The following is a 19,629-nucleotide window of genomic DNA, read 5'->3' as shown; positions in this document are numbered from 1 at the left end:
TCCGGCTCATTTTAGAGAAGTGAGAGGCAGTCATGAAGCCTGGCTTGTGGATCGGGCTCCACAGGTGGCTTTCCAGGCCTGAAACTCTCCAGTGAAGTAAGCCCAACACTCTGCGCATACATGTAAGGTTAAGCTTACATCATGCTCTGAAAGAGAACCCCCTCTTTCAATGTCATCTGACTTGCCCTCAGCTCCTAGAAAGCCCAGCTGTGGCGCTCAACCTAGTGGGCCTTTTCCCTCACTGCTGTTCACTAGCCTTACGCAGAAAACATCTGCAACCTCTAGCTGGCTGCCTGACGCCCATGATGCCTGGTGTCCACCAAGCCCTGTTCAAGGCCACTGTGAGTCCATCTAAATGCAAGACATTTAATCTTAAAGAAAAGCATTTATGGCCCTCTCTTCCTGGACTTTCTCACTGTGGAAGGGGGTGAGGGACAATGGCACCCTTCACCCCATGCCTGGGACAGTGCCACATGGCAAACTGGCTTGGGGAGGCCACAGAATGTCAAGAGGCAGAGTCAAACAGAAAACTTGCACAGGGGCCAGGCGGTGGCTCACACCTGTAATCCCAGCACTCTGGGAGGCCGAGGCAGGTGAATCACTTGAGGCCAGCAGTTCGAGACCGGCCTAGCCAACATGGTGAAACCCCGTCTCTACTAACGTGGGCGGCAAGCCACCCAGGCGCCGAGGCAAGAGACCGAGGACACGAGCTGTTCCAGTATAATAAAATATAAAACAAAAATAGTTATACCAGATAGATCTTAGATATGATTATATATAAGTATCATTAATCATTAGTTGGTAGCAATTACTCTTTATTCCAATACTATAATAATCCCCGCTCTATAATCATAACCTAGGAAAAACCAGGCCATATAGAGATAGGAGTTGAGGGGACATAGTGAGGTGTGACCAGAAGACAAGAGTGCGAGCCTTCTGTTATGCCCAGACAGGGCCACCAGAGGGCTCCTTGGTCTAGCGGTGACGCCAGCGTCTGGGAAGACGCCCGTTGCCAGGCGGACCATGGTCTAGCGGTAGTGAGAAGTGTCAAGGAACAACACCCGCTACTTAGCAGACCGGGAAAGGGAGTCTCCTTTTCCCCGGGGGAGTTTAGAAAAGACTCTGCTCCTCCACCTCTTGTGGAGGGCCTGACATCATTCAGGCTTGCCTGCAGTTATCCGGAGGCCTAACCGTCTCCCTGTGATGCTGTGCTTCAGTGGTCACGCTCCTAGTCCACCTTCATGTTCCATCCTGTACACCTGGCTCTGCCTTCTAGATAGCAGTAGTAAATTAGTGAAAGTACTAATAGTCTCTGATATGCAGAAACAATGGCATAAGCTGTCTTTCTCTCTGTCTCCTCTCCCTCTCTGCCTCGGCTGCCAGGCAGGGAGGGCCCCCTGTCCAGTGGACACGTGACCCAAGTGACCTTTCCTATCATTGGAGATGACTCACACTCTTTACCCTGCCCCTTTTGCTTTTTATCCAATAAATAACAGCGCAGCCAGACATTTGGGGTCACTACCGGTCTCCGCGCATTGGTGGTAGTGGTCCCCCAGGCCCAGCTGCCTTTTCTTTTATCTCTTTGTCTTGTGTCTTTATTTCTACACTCTCTCATCACTGCACACAGGGAGAAGCCCACCGACCCTGTGGGGCTGGTCCCTACATACTAAAAATACAAAAATTAGCCGAGCATGGTGATGGGTTCCTGTAGTCCCAGCTACTCGGGAGACTGAGGCAGGAGAATCGTTTGAAGGTGGAAGGCGGAGGTTGTAGTGAGCAGATTGTGCCACTGCACTCCAGCCTGGGCGACAGAGTGAGACTCTGTCTCAATAAAAAAAAAAAAAAAAAAACTTCCCCACCGATGGCCCTGCTGGGCACGTGCTGCTGCCTCCTCCATCTCTGGTTGGCCACAGAGGCACAGCGGGGCCCACCTGCTGAGGATCATCAAGGCCTGGCCATCATCCTTGCTGCTGCACAGGTCCTCAGCATTGGCCTCAAGTACAGCCAGTCCCAGCTGGAAGATGGCTTTGATGCCATCATAGAAGAAGCAATCTACCACATTCACCGCACTCTCTAGAGGCATGATGCTGAGGAACAGGGTCAGGAACCACGAGAGAGAGACGGATGCCAGGGCTGAGAGGTCGTTCATGTGCTCCGCCAGCTCTGGGAGGTGACCCTTGATGAGCTCCTCGAAGACAGACTGGTCCACTTGCGCCCCTAGAAAACAAAGGCCACAGGGCTCTAGCTGGCATGGGACTCACTCTCAAAGGTCAGTCTGAAATTAAAATCACTCTGAGGTAACCAGAACAAAGAGATGGAATTTGAGTCCAGAAAAGTGTCCATGCTTAGTTCACCGACTCTGACATTTTGACCAAGGTAATTCAATGGGTAAAAGATAGCCTTTTTAAAAAAAAATACTGCTTGATCAGCTGGAAACTGGCATGGGGGAAATAAAAAAGGAACACTAGCCCCTACCTCACACCATACAGAAAAATATATCTGAAATAGACCATAGACCTACATATAAAAATTAATACTGTCAAATTTTTAGAAGAGATTTAAGAAAAATACATTTCTTAGGACATAAAAAGTACTAAACATAGAAAAAATTGTAAACTGGACTTCATCAAAATTAAAACTGCCGTTCTCTAAAAGACACCATTAATAAAATGAAAATGCAAGCTTCAAACTTGGAGAAAATATTTGCAATCCATATGCCTGACAGAGATCTTATATTCAAAAGAAAGAACTCTTGCAACTTAGTAAGAAGGTAACAACCAACCTTTTTTAAAGAGGCTAAAGATTTAAACACTCAGAAGAGTCAATAAACAAATGGTCAGTAAGCAAAGAGACATCATTAATCATCAGAGAAATGCAAATTAAAAGCACCATAATTATACCACTTTTTACCCACTAGATGCCTAAAATTAAAAAGATGAACAATACCAAGTGTTAGCAAGGATGTGGAGCAAGCTGAATTCTCCTACAATGCTGATATGAGACAAATGAACATGTTACATCCACTCTGGAACACTGTGAGTTTCTTATTAAGTCATACATCTAACCTATGATCCCGCAATTCTTCTCCTAGGTAAATACCCAAGAAAAATGACAGTATAGATTCATAAAAAGACTTATATGACTGCTCACTGCTACTTTATTTATCATACTCCAAGACTGGAAACAACTCAAATGCACATCAGCAGGTGACTGGACAAGCACACCAGTGAAATCCTACTCAGCAACAAAGAGGAACAAGCTCTACAAATGCATCAACAACGTGGCTGCCTCTTACAGATGCCCTGCTGTGTGATGGAAGCCAGACATAGAAGACCCCGTCCTCCATGATTACATTTATACAAGGTTCAAGAGTAGGCCAAATTAATCCATGGTGATAGAACTCAGTACCAGGTGTTGCCTATGGCAGGAAGGGGGCAGAAGAGAACTTGCTGAGGTGATGCATGTGTTCCAATGGTCCCCTCCTGTCTTGGGGCAGTGTCCCCACAGGCACGTGCACTCTCACAGAGGGTCTAGCTGGCACTGTCGCATATGAGCTGTCACACAGCAACAATCATCAACAGTGGCTTTGACAGCATGTCTCTCAATGACGCCGAGGTTTTAATTACTCCTTCCTACTCTGTTCCTTACACCGCTTCCCACAACACAAAGTAAAAACAGAAGCAAGCCAGCTAGCCACTCAGGCACATGGAGGAGCCGGTGTGCACGGCCGAAGGCTCAGGGAAGGGCACACTTGGGCCAGAAGGCACAGAGCCATCACCGCCTTCCCAGCTGACCACACCACCCTCCTGCCCCTCCTTATTCCTAGGGGCCACCCTTCAGTTCTTAGGACACAGTCTTCAAAGGCACCTTCTTCCCGCCTTGCTCCTACATCCACTCAGTTGCTAAATTCTGTCTGAAGTTGGTTCTGTTCCCAGGGCTGCCACCCTAATTTTAGGCCAGCTCCATCTCTCATCTGAATTACTAAGAAGAGTCCCTAAGAGTATCACCAGCCCAAAACCATTTTTGTATTGTTTACTAGGAGGTTGCTGGACCACAGTGACAGCATACATTTAAATCTCAACCACATGAAAGTCAGATACCCAGTGCAGGAGTTTTGCAAGGCCACAGGTTACCCAGAGTCCAGACAGCACCCAACGAGCTTTCTTAAGATGTCCTTATGGAAATGGGGGACTTTTCCAAGTCTGCCCTTTAACTGACCACATGGGCCTTGAGGGTCTCTAATTCCATCCCACCTACCTCCTCTCTCTAGGGGAACCGAGGGCCTCCTGTCTGAACAAGCTCCCTGAGCTATCGAGAGGCATCCCCCCAAGCCCCCCCCTCCCTTTCCAGGCCATGGCATCCGTGTAAAACCACCCTGGTTTTCACTTTCTGACTTGTTTCTTGGGCCTTGGATCTTTCTTCCCTTCTTGTAAGTTCAACTGTCCATCTAAAGTCATGTGTTTGTTTTAATCCAGACTCTGTAGGTCTTTGTAGCAGGAATGTGTTCGAGTTTCTTTACTCCACTACATTGTCAGAACTGTGCAGAGAATTTCCCGAGTTAGTTCTGCAAATTCAGGAGTCAAACTGTGTTTGCAAACAGACTAGCTGAGTGGTACTGAGAGATTTTATAAACAGGACTGATGAGAAACATCCTGCCCAGGCTCTGTCACTCTTCCCCAGATACACAGGAGGAGGAAGGGGGTCTGTTTACCGATCACACGGTGGTTGAAGTAATCGGGCAGCATCCGCTCACACACAGCAACCAGCAGCCAGAAGGCTTCCTCCTCCTTGGCGTACAGCAGCAGCACGGAGGTCAGGATGTTCATGGACTGCTCGGGGGTCAAGGAGGGCAGTTACTGACCGGCCCATGTGATGCCACAGAGATGTTACAAGCATCCAAGCCCAAACAACCCACAAAAGTAAAGATTTCATAGGTGAGAGATCCAGCGTACACCAACCACACTGACACTGTGCAGTGGAATGACCGTGATAGCAACACGGTCCTCACAGGACACGCCCAGCTGAGCCATTGGCCACCACTCAGCTCCGGTCCCCATCTAGCAATGTGAAATTTAGCTGTGGTGCAAGTCTTAGGGTTGGTTTAAATCCAGCTATTCTCTGTTCAGGCAGACGCACACACGCACACACATGCACACACACATAACTTAATTCGCTCACTGACTATGCTTCTTCACAGGAAACAAAGTTTGAAATCTTAAATTTTTAAATGTCAGGCGCTTCACTAATCCCGGCTTGTGCTGGGTTTCGCTGCTGCTTTAATGGACTGATTTTCCTTTTGTGCCTGCTGACCACACCCTCAGCTCGGGAAAGCTCAGCAGACATCTCACCTCCACTTATGTGTCCTAAAGGAAGGGGATTGGCCCTGATCATCATCTTCCTCCCCAAACAGCGCTGCCATTTTAAATAATTCCTGTAATTTCTGTAGAGGTCTAGAAATTCTATTAATGCCCTCCTATGTCTGAGCTCAAGAGGGGCGTTGAAGACTGAATCTGCCCTGCCACCAACAACCACTACACATGCACGTTTCTCTTTTCAGGCACTCGGTAAATTTTTTTTTTTTTTGAGACACAGTCTCGCTCTGTTGCTAGGCTGGAGTGCAGTGGCACGATCTTGGCTCACTGCAACCTCCGACTCCCTGGTTCAAGTGATTCTCCTGCCTCAGCCTCCTGAGTAGCTGGGATTACAGGCACGTGCCACCATGCCCAGCTAATTTTTGTATTTTTAGTAGACAGGGTTTCAACATGTTGGCCAGGATGGTCTCGATCTCCTGACCTCATGATCCGTTGATTATAAGAAGATGAGTCCCTTTGGCCCTCATTTGATACTTTCTTTCTGGAAAGGGACCAAGTACAGCGCCTTCACATGACAACACTCAGGACCAGATGACTGGGAATGGAAATGAAACCCTGGGAAGGACAAGGTGAGACACCAACTAAAGACTCTCTGCACCCCAGAGCACACCCCTTTCACCTGGCAGTATCCAATCTTGGGGTTCCGGTGGGCATAGGCCGTCAAGACTCTCCTCAAAGCAGCGATTCCTGTTTCGTTCTGGAAGGCAGGGTGCTCTGGCAGGGAGCGGTGCAGGTCTCGTTCTATCTCCTCGGTTACGAGGCAGCATTTCCCCAGGGACTCCTCCACCAGATTCCCGTAGTAACCAGGGTGTGAGGCGAGATCTGTCACTGCATCTGAGTTTTAAAAGCAATGTTTCAAGGGGGAATGATTACTAGGATGGTGTCATGATGAAGAGGACGCTGGTCCCATCAGGGGACCCCAGTGGGGTCTCGTTACTTACTGAGGGATATTGGCTGGGCGTGGTGGCTCATGCCTGTAATCCCAGCACTTTGGGAGGCTGAGGCGGGTGGATCACTTGAGATCAGGAGTTCGAGACCAGCCTGGCCAACATGGTGAAACCCCGTCTCTACTAAAAATACAAAAATTAGCCAGGCATGGTGGCAGGTGCCTGTAATCCTAGCTACTCAGAAGGCTGAGGCACGAGAATCCCTTGAGCCCAGGAGGCAGAGGTTGCAGTGGGCTGAGATCACACCACTGCACTCCAGCCTGGGCGACAGAGTAAGGACTTCATTTCTGCCATGTAGCCTAGTCCAAAAAACAGAAACAAAAGAAATAGTATGGCTTTTCTAAGAATAATCTTATAGAGCGAAGGGGAGAAAACTCATAATAGAAATAACTGTTATTAATATGCTTTTAACACATTGTATTCCCTAGCAAGCGTACACATACATACACGCAAATTTCATGCATTAATTCAACAAGAAATGAGACTGAGCACCAATGTGTGAGGCACACGAGGGGGCGCAGCTATGATGAAGCGAAGGGGCCAGCAGCATGGCGCCCACATGCAACTCTGAAGTCAGGTCTGAAATGCCCAAACTGCAGCAGAGGGACCCAGCCCAGAAAACTCCTGCACCAGCCACCCACAGCCAGAGCTACGGCCCAGGCCTCAGCAGGCGGGCAAGATGGAGGGATGAATGCGTCCCTTATGAAAAGTGTGTGCATGTGCATGTGTGTGACGTGTGTCTGTGCAGGCATGTGTGTGTGCGCGTGTATTGTGCATATGCGTTAGAGAGACCTAGAGGAATGCAGACCTTGGGCAGTGACAGGCCTCACCATCAGGTGGTGGGATTCTGAGGAAGGTCACTGTCTTGGCTCGCTCCTCCATGCCTTTATTTTTCAACTACGAATGTATGTTGTTATTTTTATATACAAAAATACAGAAAACATTTTTCACTTTTAAAAGGAGGTGTTTCAATGCTGCGCCTCTGGAAGTTAGCTGCAGAAGCCAGGAGGCAGGAAGGAGACGAGGGGCGCAGTGGTGCAGGCAGCATCAGTGACCACCGACCACACCCAACACAGTGAGTGTGTCAGGAAGCATGAGGGCTGTGTCTGGGCATCTCGGGCAGGAAGTTGGGGGCTGGGGGGAGACAGGGAAGAAGAAAGTGAGGGACAAAGTTGGGGGGTAGATAAGGAACCAGCAAGAGGCTGATGGTGAAGTAGGACAAGAGATGCTTCCAGTCCCAGGAAGAGTAACGGAGCAGGGCACAGGTACCCAGCCCAGCCTCCAGGCGCCTCCCTGCTGACAAGAGCGCCATGGGGTCATCTGGGGAAGGGACCCTCTCACCTGGCCTCCCACAGCACCCTGAGGAGCAGCAAAGGCACACTCCAATGGCAGGGCCTTCCCTTCCTACCCTCGGGCCCAAGCTCCTTTGCCCCAAGGAGCAAGTTGCTCACAGTTGATATGGAGGGACAGACAAATGCCTACCCTGGGGAAGTTTGGTCCCAGGCTCAGCCGATCCATCATTAAATGTCCTGATGAGGGTTCCCAGGCGTTCCCCAATAGGCGCAGGGAGAGGCCCCAGGGCTCTGAAGCTAAAAGAGGCTCTCCCTGAATGGGTCCAGCAGAAAAGAGGAAACGGAACAGAAGAGAAACCTGCACTTTTGTCTCTGGTGCCCGCCATGTGTCTTCACTGGAGGAGGGTCCCATGGCAGTCACACTCTGAGGGATGTGTTTCAGCAGCCCAGCCAGCTGACAATGGATGAGGACTTTTTGTTTCATCTACTTCAGAGTTCACACACTATAGATACTTCACTTCCAGGGGGTTCTGAATAGAATTCTCAGCACTACGTAGAGCCTCGTGAAGGCATTTTTAAAAGAGTGGCCGTTACTGTGCCCAGACCTCGCATTTACCCAGTTGGACGCCACAGCCCAGAGGCCCAGGCAGCCTAACTCAGGTCCCACAGCTGACACAACAGGGGGTGGAAGTCCTCAGCTGGGAAATCACAGGAATGACCCAAAGACAGAACCATTTCATCTGCACATAAACACACGTGCTGCTTGGGTCCAGGCTATTCCTGTGTCCATGACAAAAAGAACAATTAGCTTAGAGACACCAAGAGCACTTACCTGAGAAGAGAAGCCAGAGTTTCCCACGCAAAGATTCAGGGATGCCCATGGCTACGAGCTTCCGAATCTTCTCTGTGCGAAACATACACACGGTTCTGCCGTATTCCACAAAGTGGTCATTCCACAGGCTTATTTTTATCTGTTCTCTGGACTGTAAATGGAAATATTCTTAATGTACAAAGGAGTCCGTCCTCACCGCCCCCCACCCACCGATGAACCACTGGTGATGGAGGAAGTACTACCTCTGCTCTCCGAGGGGCCAACAGCAACGGGCAAGGATGCCTGTATTCAAGCCACAAATATTTCTGAACCTCTACCAGGGGCGCAGAGGACGCAAAGATGAATAACACAGAGTAAGGCCCTGCAGGAGCTCAGAGCCCAGTGGGAGCATTTATACAAATAAAATACAATTTCCTTAGCAAGGCTGATAACAAGGGTATGTGAATCCAAGTATTAAAGTAGCCCAAATCAGATGGGAGGAAGGGGTGGGTAAGGGGGACGCTGGGGGAAGCTTTCTCTGGATGTTGCATCTGCCAAAAAGACACTGGTCAGCTCAGAGGGCAAAGGGGAGTACAGGGGCATCACAATTTCCCCTGAGCTTCCTGACAGCCAGAGGGAAAACTGAAACCTGAAAAAAACTGCATTGTTCTCATTAACATAAATGAGAAAGATACCATTTCTCTAGGCAACTGAAAATACTTGAAATTACCCCTAGGTGGCAGGAATGTTTAGTGCCTTTTAAACAAGGTATTTACATTTGCTTTTAATTATCTGTATTCTCCAGTGATGGCAGAAATAAATACATATACTTAACATTCTCATACATTTTGTCAACAAAAGTTAATTAAGGATCCGGGTGTCAAGCTATGAGAAGGCTCAGTTTTGGATAAATAAAACCAACAACAGATTTTACAGGAGCCATTAAAGCGACCAAAAATAAGCTCAGGGTAACAGGTTCACAGCCACTGCCCAGTGCTCGTGGTCCAACGCAGCACCCTGCCTGCCATAGCCCCATTTCAAAGCACAACTTCCAGTATCGTTACCAGACTATACATGACATTTCCCTTAAGTTCTCCCTACAAAGAGGAAATCTGTAAGTAAATATAGCAAAAAATATTTCCAGTTTAGTAAAACTAGAAGACTGGTGACCCCTTCTCCCAGAAGACAAAAAAAAAAGGAAAGCTATAATGAGGGACACACAGACAGCACTGACTGGAAGGAGAGGGACCCATTCTGCACCTGGAGACCCCCAAGGAGCAGCGTGGCCAGCTCCCCAGGCCCCACAGCTGAGAGCTGCGCAAGGGTTACAGAAGGGTGGTGGGAGAGCAGCCCCTCAGTCCTCTGACCACCTCAGTGGACCCCTCTCACTTTTCACCCATGAGAACAAGAGGGAGGAGGAGCGCTAGCTTCTTAAGGTCAGGTGCCGAGTTCCATGGTGACTCAGACAGCTGGGCAATCCCCCCCAAGCCCACGGCTCAGCTTTGTGGTCCAGCTTGGGCACCAGGGGTCACCCACCATTTGGGAGTCAGGGCTCTGGCTGCCTGACTGCTGGAAGGCAGTGACCAGGGCATCGGGGTGCAGCAGCGGGCTCTTCTCTTTCTCACTCTCCTCGCTATTTTGAGAAGACACCATTTCAAGATCCCCAAACCTGTGGTCACTGCACATGCTTGTTGAATGAAACACGGGTGAAACCTGCACAGCAAGAGAGACAGAGAGACAGAGAGAGAGAAGAGAGGAGAAAATCGTGGCTTTAGTCCAGGGGACAGTCTTTGTTTTGCCTTTGGATGCATGGGCATAGCAGGCTTCAATGACTCAGGGGGAAGACAGACTGACGCCAGACCAGACAGGGTTCTAGGAAGACACAGTCCCACTGCATGCTCTGGGGGAGGCTGTCCCGGTCCCCAGAACCTGGGTCCGTATCTGGGTCCATACGCAGTTCCTCATGGGCAGCCCCAGCCTCCCCTCAGCTTATGGACAGGAAGATGGCCACCCTGAGAAAGTAGCCCTGGGGTTGAGAGAGGCTGCAACTCCTTTTCTCCCCATCACTACTTTGGGTGAAAAGAGGTTGAGAAAGAGAAGAGACATGAAAAAAGGAGACCAGGCCCCAGCCACCCCGGGGCCACCTCTGCAGCTGCCCAACCTCAGGGCCGACGAAGCTCCTCTTTTAGCAGGTTACACATGCCTGCAATCAGGCCATCCTCGAACCTCAGGAGCAGGGATAGCAACCCTTCTCACCTGTGAGGGGTGTCCCCGTCACCCCCTCCAAGCTGTGGGGCAATTCCCCACACCCTCTCAGGACAGCTGGCACATCAGAAATGACAGCAGACCACACACAGGCCCCATATTCTTCTCATCCCCACATGGCTCTCCTCATGTATACTGCTCTTTGGAGACCACGGCCTGAGACATGAAGAAGGGGATCATCAGGGTCTGGAGGGACCATACCATGTCATCATCCACAGAGGTGTCGTAGTGCACGGGGTGGTTGGCGTGGACCTGCTTCAACCTCGCAAGCAGCGCCTCCACCAGGCTGTCTCGGTCCCGGAGCTCGATGAACTGGAAGGCCACCTTGCTTCTGATGCTGATGATGATGGGATGTGGCAGCAGGCTCGTGTCCTCCATCTTCTCGATGCTCACCACCTGCACGAGAGGCAACACGCAGGGACAGAAGGGAGGGAGGAAGGTAGGCATGTTATTACATATGCAGAAGATGTCCCGAAACAGAGGGCAAGGCACAATTACTGCAGAAAGGAGATGATGCAACGTCAAGAAAGTGGCACTGCTCACCACCGCCACAAGGGGAGGCTGTGCAAGGCTGCATCAAGGGGCGACTGGATAGCAAAGTGTGGTCTATCCATACATCAGAGTATGACCCAGCCTTGAAGAGGAGGAGAATTCGGACAGAGGCTCTGGCACGGATGAGCCCCGAGGGCATTATGCTAAGTGAACAAGGCCAGTCACAAATATTGTATGAATTCACTTATGTGAGGTACCTGGAGGAGTGAAATTCATAGAGACGGGAAGTAGAAGGATGGTTGCTAGGGGCTGGGGGAAGGGGAAGAGGGGAGTTGATTTACGGGGACAGTGTTTCCATTGTCAGTGATGAAACAGTTCTGGAGATGGATGGTGCTGATGGTTGCACAACAATGTGAATGTACTTAATGCCACTGAGCCATACACTTAAAATGGTTAAAATGTCATTTCTGGTTAGGCACACCTTACCAAAAAAAATTTTTTAAGCATGCAAGTTGGCTCCTAGATTTCTTGCTCTACTAATAAGTAAAAATATTTGTAAAATGAAGACATCTACTACAGAATAATAACATGGAGTTAGGAGACCACAAGGAGTAATCCCAGCATTGTCAGAGGCCAAGTGGGAGGATCGACTGAGCCCAAGAGTTCGAGACCAGCCTGGGCAACACAGTGAAACCCTCCTCTCTAAAAAGAAGAAAAAAATAAGAGTTTTGAGTTTTTCCAAAGAAGAATGCTCAGTACATTTGTTATCAGAAAGAAGACTCTGGAGGTCCTGAACGTGTAAATAGAGTTGTGGGTACCATCTCACCAGAATTGCTGCCCTGAAGCCAGAGGACCGAGCTGCTCAAATCTGGAAGTAATCTGAGCCCCCATTTCCAAGAAGAGAATTGCAGAATTTTATAGGAAGAAGGGACCTGATCCCTGTCAAAGGAAGCATTTTAAAATTTTTAACTGAAGTTCCAGGAGCGTATAAAAGCCAGGCAATTTACCATTTATTTTTAAAAGGTGATGCTTTTTGTAGGTTGCTTTTTTTCCTTTCTTTTTTTGGTGAGTGAAAGGGGAGGATTCATTCCTAGGAGGTGCTGGAAAAATCTTTAATTGCTAGGTATGTACTTTTTAATAACAGCTTTATCAATATAAAGTGGAGGTTAGAGTCCCCTGTTTTCAGCAGTCACTTGTTGGCAAATTTCAGAATGCCATAGCAACAGCAGAAAAAGCAATGGCCAAATGGGTAATGGTCCAATTCAGGCCATGCCTCCCTCAAGAAGCCCAGCCTTGTAGTCATCCATCTTTAGATGGCAAAGCCATGCCGTCTGAACTTCCCCTTCCACGCTCCACCTCACAGCCAGCAACCTTGTGTTCAAACAACAAAAGGCTGCTTCGGGAAGCAGACAGTAGGGCCAGTCTACCTCTCTGAGTGGCAGGATGATCTTACAGCAGCCATCTTCTCTGCTGGCAAAGCAGATGTAGCTGTCAGAGGCGAACATCCGCCCCACCGTGTGACAGCGACTGAACGGCGTCCAGAGCGAACAGTCCACAACCGCGTGCAGCTTCTCCTTCCTCGGCAACCTGAAGAAAGCCCGGAAGAACTCATTCTGTGCTCTGGCTTCCAGGTCCCTGGGGAAGGACAGGGAGAGAAGAAGAGATAAGAAAGGTGAATGGATTACAAAGGAAAAGATTACAAAGGAAAATACTTTTCCTTTCTTGTTTCATTTTATTTTTGAGACAGAGTCTCGCTCTGTCACCCAGGATGGAGTGCAGTGGTGCAATCTCAGTTCACTGCAACCTCCACCTCCCAGGTTCAAGTGATTGTCCTGACTCAGCCTCCCAAGTAGCTGGGATTACAGGGATGCGCCACCGTGCCTGGCTAATTTTTGTATTTATAGTAGAGATGGGGTTTTGCCATGTTGCCCAGACTGGTCTCAAACTCCTGACCTCAGGTGATCCACCCACCTTGGCCTCCCAAAATGCTGGGATTACAGGCGTGAGCCACCGCGCCCAGCCAAGAAAATATTTTTAAAGCCACTGGCACAATCTGTATTTAAGTGAGTGCAAAAAGGCACCATGCACATCCTGTGCTGGTGCACGTGGGCATCCCACATTCTAACTGCATGGCCAACCTTCAGAACAAGGATGCAGAGCAGACGTGCTGCTTCTGCACAGAAGTAATTTAATAAACTCACAGGCCAAATGAGCATTCCTTCCTGGTTTGAGTAACACTGAGAATTACCAGAAAAACAACTGCTTAAGAATCCAAGTTTCAAAAAGTTTGATAACAAGTGGTGAGGAGGATGTGGGGAAATTGGAACCCTACTGCACTGCTGATGGGAATTAACATGGTGTGGTCATGTTGGTAAACAGTCTGGAAGCTCCGCAAAAGGCTAAAAACAGACTTAACACTTGGCCAAGAAATTCCACTCCTAGGTAGATATACCCAAGAGAATTGAAAACATATGTCTTGCACACGAATGTTCTTGGCAGCATTATTTATGATAACCTAAAGGCAGAAATAACCCAAATGTCCATTAACTGAAAAATGGATAAACAAAATGTAGTGTATCCATACAATCAAATATTGTTCAGCCATAAAAAAGGAATGAAGTACTGACGAGTGCCACAACAGAGATGAACCTTGAAAATATTATACTGAGTGAAATAAGCCAGACACAAAAGGACAACATACTGCCTGATTCCATTAATATGAAATATCCAGAATAAGCAAATCTCTAGAGACAGAAAATAGATTACTTATTGCTCAGGGCTTGGGGGAAGCGAGAGAAATGGGAAGTGACTGCTCATGGGTACATGGTTTCTTTTTCTTTTTGGGGTGATGAAATATTCTAAAATTGATTGTGGTGATGGTTGCACAACTCTGTGAATATGGTAAAAACCACTGAATGGTACACTTTTAAAGGATGTATAATAATTACACGGTATGTAAATTAAATCTCAAAAAAACAATTAAAAAATTTAATGCGTCCAGGCACGGTGGCTCATGCCTGTAATCTCAGCACTCTGGGAGGCCGTGCAGGCGGATCACTTGAGCTCAGGAGTTTGAGACCAGCCTAGACAACATGGCAAAACCCCATCTCTACAAAAAAATACAAACATCAGCTGGGTGTGTTGGTTCACACCTGTAGTCCCAGCTACTCCACCGGCTGAGATGAAAGGATCACTTGAGCCGAGGAGATAGAGGTTGCAGTGAGTCGAGATTGCGCCACTGCACTCTAGCCTGGGCAACAGAGTGACACCCTGACTCAAAAAAAAAAAAAAAAGTTTAGATGCGTATCTGACCCACAGTCAGTAATCAATAAACATTAGTTATTATTACTATCTTTTTAAAAAAATATATTTTAAGAATCCAGGTCGGGTGCAGTGGCTCATGCATCACATCAGTAATGACAAGAGAGAATGCTGATGAGGAGGAAAGAAGGATCCTAACCCCCAGGCAACCCCACATATCCTGATTTTTGGCTCTAAAACCAGTAAAGAAAGCCACCAAATCACAATGTTTGAAAATACTGATCAATTTATGTCATATTCCAAAATTCTAGTAAGGGGGAAATTCCAACATACAGAGGGAAAGATTTTTCTCTTGCACTTTGTAAAGTTCCTTATAAATATAAGGATGAAATGAGCACTTGCTCAAAGTCAGGAATATGAATTCTTGGCTTGCTTATGTACTCTGTAACCCCGAATGAGACTCTCTGTATCTCGATTGCTACAAAATCAGAATAATGTCTGAATGCTCTGCTTCAAGGGATCCCTGTGAATCTAAAATGATCCCCACAATATGATAAAACAGAAATTAGGCATAGTACCTACAGTATGATCCCTTTACATAAATTCCTGAAAATTTCCAGACAGGGATGTGTACAAGGACTTTACCTTATAAAGTGTTAACAGTGATTGTCTTTGCATAGTGGGACTTCCACTTTCCAATTTTATTTTGCTTACATTTTCTACATGACTACATATTAGCTTTAAAAAAAAAAAAAAAAAAAAACCTTAGCTATTTTCTTTAGGGAAAAGTACAACTTTTTGAAATGTGACATAAATGCCATAAATGCAAGATAGTAAACTCTCAACTCTGGAATCAGCTGCACACAGCTCAAGTGAGCTTTTCAGGCACGATCTGGTTGTGAGGCCCCAGAGATATGACCTCACCTCAACCATGCCAGGCTGGGCTCCCGGACACACGCCTTTTCTGTAACCCTTCTAGGTCTCATGTCCACCATCACACAACTGACTTACAAGCAGCAGCCATCATACAGAGATGGCACAATCCATGGAATTTACTATCAAGCCCTCAAAAAGAGAAGACACAGAGAAAGTCCTCTGGACACACAGAGAAATTAAATTCTACAGCTCACAATGGGTCCAGTTCCTGGGGACCAAAGCTGCAGTTCCTTAAATGCGTGATACAACATGGACTACTGTTTCCATGGGCGCCTGAGCTGCCTCCAGAGAGGAGCTGGGAGAACACAGGAAAAGCATCATAAACGCTCTACCAGTTCATACACCGCAAGAATGGAAGGCAAGGACCCTCAAGAGGCAAGTTCCCCAAGCTGACTATGTCTGGTGCATTTAAATTGGAAAACTTCCATCCTTGTCCTCAGAGCATGCTGGCTATGTTGGCTTTGACGAAAGTGAAATCAACCCTTACTCCCTGCACGTATCTCACAAACGTGGTTCTAGTCGCCAGTGAGTTCACCTGTCATGTCAGCTGGCATCTCTTCCTTCCTAGCTGGGCATCTCTTTCCCCTTAGGACATGGCTGAAGCCAAAGTGAATACATGGTGAGTATTCAAATCACAGAAGCTTGCACTGAGCCACCAGAAGAGTCATTTATATTTACATTTATTTCACACCGAATCCCTCAAATTAAGAATAAGGTGTTCCAGGCTGAGCGTGGTGGCTCACACCTGTAATCCCAGCACTTTGGGAGGCTGAGCTGGGCAGATCACGAGGTCAGGAGTTTGAGACCAGCCTGGCCAACATGGTGAAACCCCGCCTCTACTAAAAATACAAAAATTAGCTGGGCGTGGTGACGGGTGCCTGTAATCCCAGCTGCTCAGGAGGCTGAGACAGGAGAATTGCTTGAACCCAGGAGGCAGAGGTTGCAGTGAGCTGAGATCGCGCCATTGTACTCCAGCCTGGGCAACAAGAGCAAAACTCTGTCTCAAAAAAAAAAAAAAAAAGAATAAGATGTTCCGGTATCTGAGGCAACTAAACCATTTTGTTCTACCCAGTGCACCTGCTGCCTGAGTCAATCGGCTTCTCTCTCAGTGGCTTCGGAGCAGCCTGGGCATGCTGCACACAGTCTCCATTCCCCTTTCAGGGCTGTCCTCGCTTTCCCTGTAGACATCTGTCTTTTGCACATTTGGGTAGCCAGAGACCAGAAACCTCAAGTTACAAACAAATAAGCAACAGGGGGGACTTTCCTAAGATCTGAGTTAGTTTCCTTCCTCCCTACTAGAAAGTTGTCTTCCAATTTCACCATTCATTAAATATGTATTATATACAAGATAGTTAAATTTCCAGCATAACTGAGATGAAGATAGCGTGACTTTGAAAAGATGAGAAATCCTCGAGAAACCAGTTCTTTATGAAGTTTAGAATAAGACCATCCTATCCTTTAGGTCTGTTTCAAAGCAGATGTTAGTTTTGTTGCTAAATATATCAACTCCTTTTACTGAACACCATCAAAAACAAAGCCACCGCTCACAGCCTGCTTCTCAGACTTTCCAGTACTTCCTAAGTGCCTTCACTTTTCCTCCATAGAGAAGAACAGACATTGGTGATGACCTGACATTCAGAAGGTGGCCACACAAGTCTGCAGGTCACTGCAGAAGCACCCCTATGAGGATGGAGACCATCCCAGCTACCCCAGCTACAAATACCCTCCAGTGCCTGCACACACAGGCCAAAGCACTCACTCTAAGAGAGAGCTACAGCTAAGACTAGCAGGAGAAAGCGCCACCAATCACCTTTTTTTTTGTTTGTTTTTGAGACACAGTTGCACTCTGTTGCTCAGGCTGGAGTGCTGTGGTGCAATCTCAGCTCACTGAAAGCTCCGCATCCAGGGTTCATGTGATTCTCTTGTCTCAGCCTCCTGAGTAGCTGGGATTACAGGTGCCCACCACCACGCCCAGCTAATTTTTGTATTTTTAGTAGAGATGGGGTTTCGCCATGTTGGCCAGGCTGGTCTCAAACTCCTGACCTCATGATCCGCCTGCCTCAGCCTCTCAAAGTGCTGGGATTACTGCGCCCAGCCTAACCACCCTATCTTAACACATGCCATTGATGAGACTGTAAGTAAGTAGGGAATAAATGTGGGTCAACCCGACTCTGGAACAACAAACATCAGATTTGTTGCTGAAGCTGAAATTAATATGTGCAATATGCATGACAACTATGCCGAAGATTCTAGACAAGTTACACATTCTTTAAAAAATTCAGCTTAATCCCTAAGAGGACCCAAGAAGGTATGTAGTTCTTTTATTTCTCTGCAAATCCAGAATTATATTTGTCTCTCCTACTTTCCGTAAAGATGTATCACAATAGGTTTCCCTTTCTCTCCCCATCCACCCACTAGAATGCTTTGGGAAGAACCCTGTCTGAGCTACACGCCAACTCTCGCTCCCTCTGGTCATTCGGCCCGCATACAATAGCCTACTGTGTGTTAGCAGGCTTAACGTTGCTTCCAGGCTTAATGCGTACCCAAACTCTGGCTGCGTGACAGGCCGGGGCAGCTTGGCTCTCCCGTGCTCAGAATGCAGGGACTTCCCATGTGTGCACTGGACAGAAAGCCTGGAGCCACGGCTCCTGCCCTCTTGGATAAGGGAGGGCAAACTCGGTCCTCTGCGGTGAGTTTGCCTCATGAAGGAGCACACAAGGTTTTCCAGTGGCTCTCCGTGATGTGCCCCCCGAGGAGACCCATGGCCAGGAGGTGGCTCCCGCCTGTAATCCCAGCGCTTTGGGAGGCTGAAGCGAGAGGATCACTTGAGACTAGGAGTTCCAGACCAGCCTGGCCAACATGGCAAAACCCCATCTCTACTAAAAATACAAAAATTAGCCAGCATAGTGGTGCACACCTATAATCCCAGCTACACAGGAGGCTGAGGCAGGAGAATCACTTGAACCCGGGAAGTGGAGGCTACAGTGAGCTGAGATCATGCCACCACACTCCAGCCTAGACAACAGGGCAACATTCTGCCTCTCATTAATTAATTAATTAATTAATTAACTAAATCAAATCAAATCAAGGAAATATCAAGCTTTCTGAATCTAAAAACAAGGCCAGATCCACGTGCTTTTCCTCAAAGCCCAAGTCTGTATATAAAATATTTCATTTCTCAAATGTGTGTTCACTCAGAATACCTTTCTTCTGTGACCCCCCCAGAAGTCCTAAGGAAATGTGGATGAAGCTGCCATGCAGCTGCTAAGACACACGGCAGCCCACAGCCACTAGGCTCACCTGGCTGTCAGGCGCCAGCACAGGCGGTCGGCATGAAGGGCCCCTCATTCCTTTGGAAATCCATCTGCACTGAGCCCCTAAGAGACCAGGACCCTGACAACACAGGGCATCCGTAAGGCTCTCTGACGCTCAGAAAAAGGCTCGTCCCTCCGTCCTCTTCCTCCCATCCTGTCCTAGAGAGAACCACTAAGCCAACCTGCTGACAATCACCGAGCAGCTTGGGGGCTGGGGTTGTGGAGGGTGAGACATGCGCCTTCTCTTGTAACGTGGGGCCTGTCAGGCTGCAGGAGCCCCTGGGAGATGTCTTAAGTAGGCCAAGAGGACTCTGAGGCACAGGAGGACTCGAGCTAGAATTAAGAGGGATGAAAAGTCAAATAAATTACACAAAAGTGGTCCTAGTGGGAGCTGAGAAAGAAGAGCAGGAAAAGGGAGAGTGGGGGGAGGGGGGGAAAGGGGAAGGCCAAAGAGGGTCTGCAAAGGCAGCCAGACGAGAGAGTTCAGAACCAGCCAGGCCACGGGGGACCAGGGTTCCCTGCTGAGGACACCTGCCTCTGGGCAGCCGCTATTCAACTTTATAAACCAGCAGAAAGAGCCTGCCTTGCGGGAAACAGAGTTTCCATTTACTACACTGCTTTAATTCAGCTCTCCTCCAGCATCTTCAGCCAGTCAAAACAGATTGTAATTTGATGTAATGAAGCCCATCACTCTCCAACCACCCTCCCCAACAAAAAATAGCCGAATACACTTTTTTTCACCCCACCATTCCCAACTTTGGGATATATCTTTTCTGTTTTGAGATTTCAGGATCATCTTTTTTCCTTTCCGCTTCCCTCCCTCTGTTCCTTCTGTGGGCAGCTCCTCAGTCACTCTGCCGTCTTGGACTCCATGGCTATGATGTGGGGATCCCTGGCCCAGGGCCTCCCCTGTGCCCTGTGAGGGCTGAGCCAGGTGAC

General features: G+C 48.0%; 1 protein-coding gene across 2 annotated transcripts in view; it reads right to left on the bottom strand.

Annotated features, from left to right (window-relative positions):
- The window catches only part of TBC1D8 (TBC1 domain family member 8), a 144,629-nt gene that overhangs the window by 20,393 nt on the left and 104,607 nt on the right, over window positions 1-19,629 (bottom strand). For both annotated transcript variants that reach the window (XM_032176695.2, XM_032176696.2), the window contains exons 6-12: window positions 12,607-12,814; window positions 10,889-11,083; window positions 9,959-10,135; window positions 8,444-8,594; window positions 5,992-6,206; window positions 4,712-4,829; window positions 1,932-2,217 (exon numbers count right to left, since the gene is read on the bottom strand). In XM_032176695.2, coding sequence (XP_032032586.1) covers window positions 1,932-2,217; window positions 4,712-4,829; window positions 5,992-6,206; window positions 8,444-8,594; window positions 9,959-10,135; window positions 10,889-11,083; window positions 12,607-12,814 — 1,350 coding nt within the window. The remainder of the gene's footprint in view (window positions 1-1,931; window positions 2,218-4,711; window positions 4,830-5,991; window positions 6,207-8,443; window positions 8,595-9,958; window positions 10,136-10,888; window positions 11,084-12,606; window positions 12,815-19,629) is intronic.

This window comes from Hylobates moloch, unplaced genomic scaffold (assembly GCF_009828535.3).
Source record: "Hylobates moloch isolate HMO894 unplaced genomic scaffold, HMol_V3 SCAFFOLD_15, whole genome shotgun sequence".
Classification (NCBI taxonomy): Eukaryota; Metazoa; Chordata; class Mammalia; order Primates; family Hylobatidae; genus Hylobates; species Hylobates moloch.
Note: the sequence above shows the minus strand (reverse complement) of the source record. Positions and strands in the feature narration are given on the sequence as shown.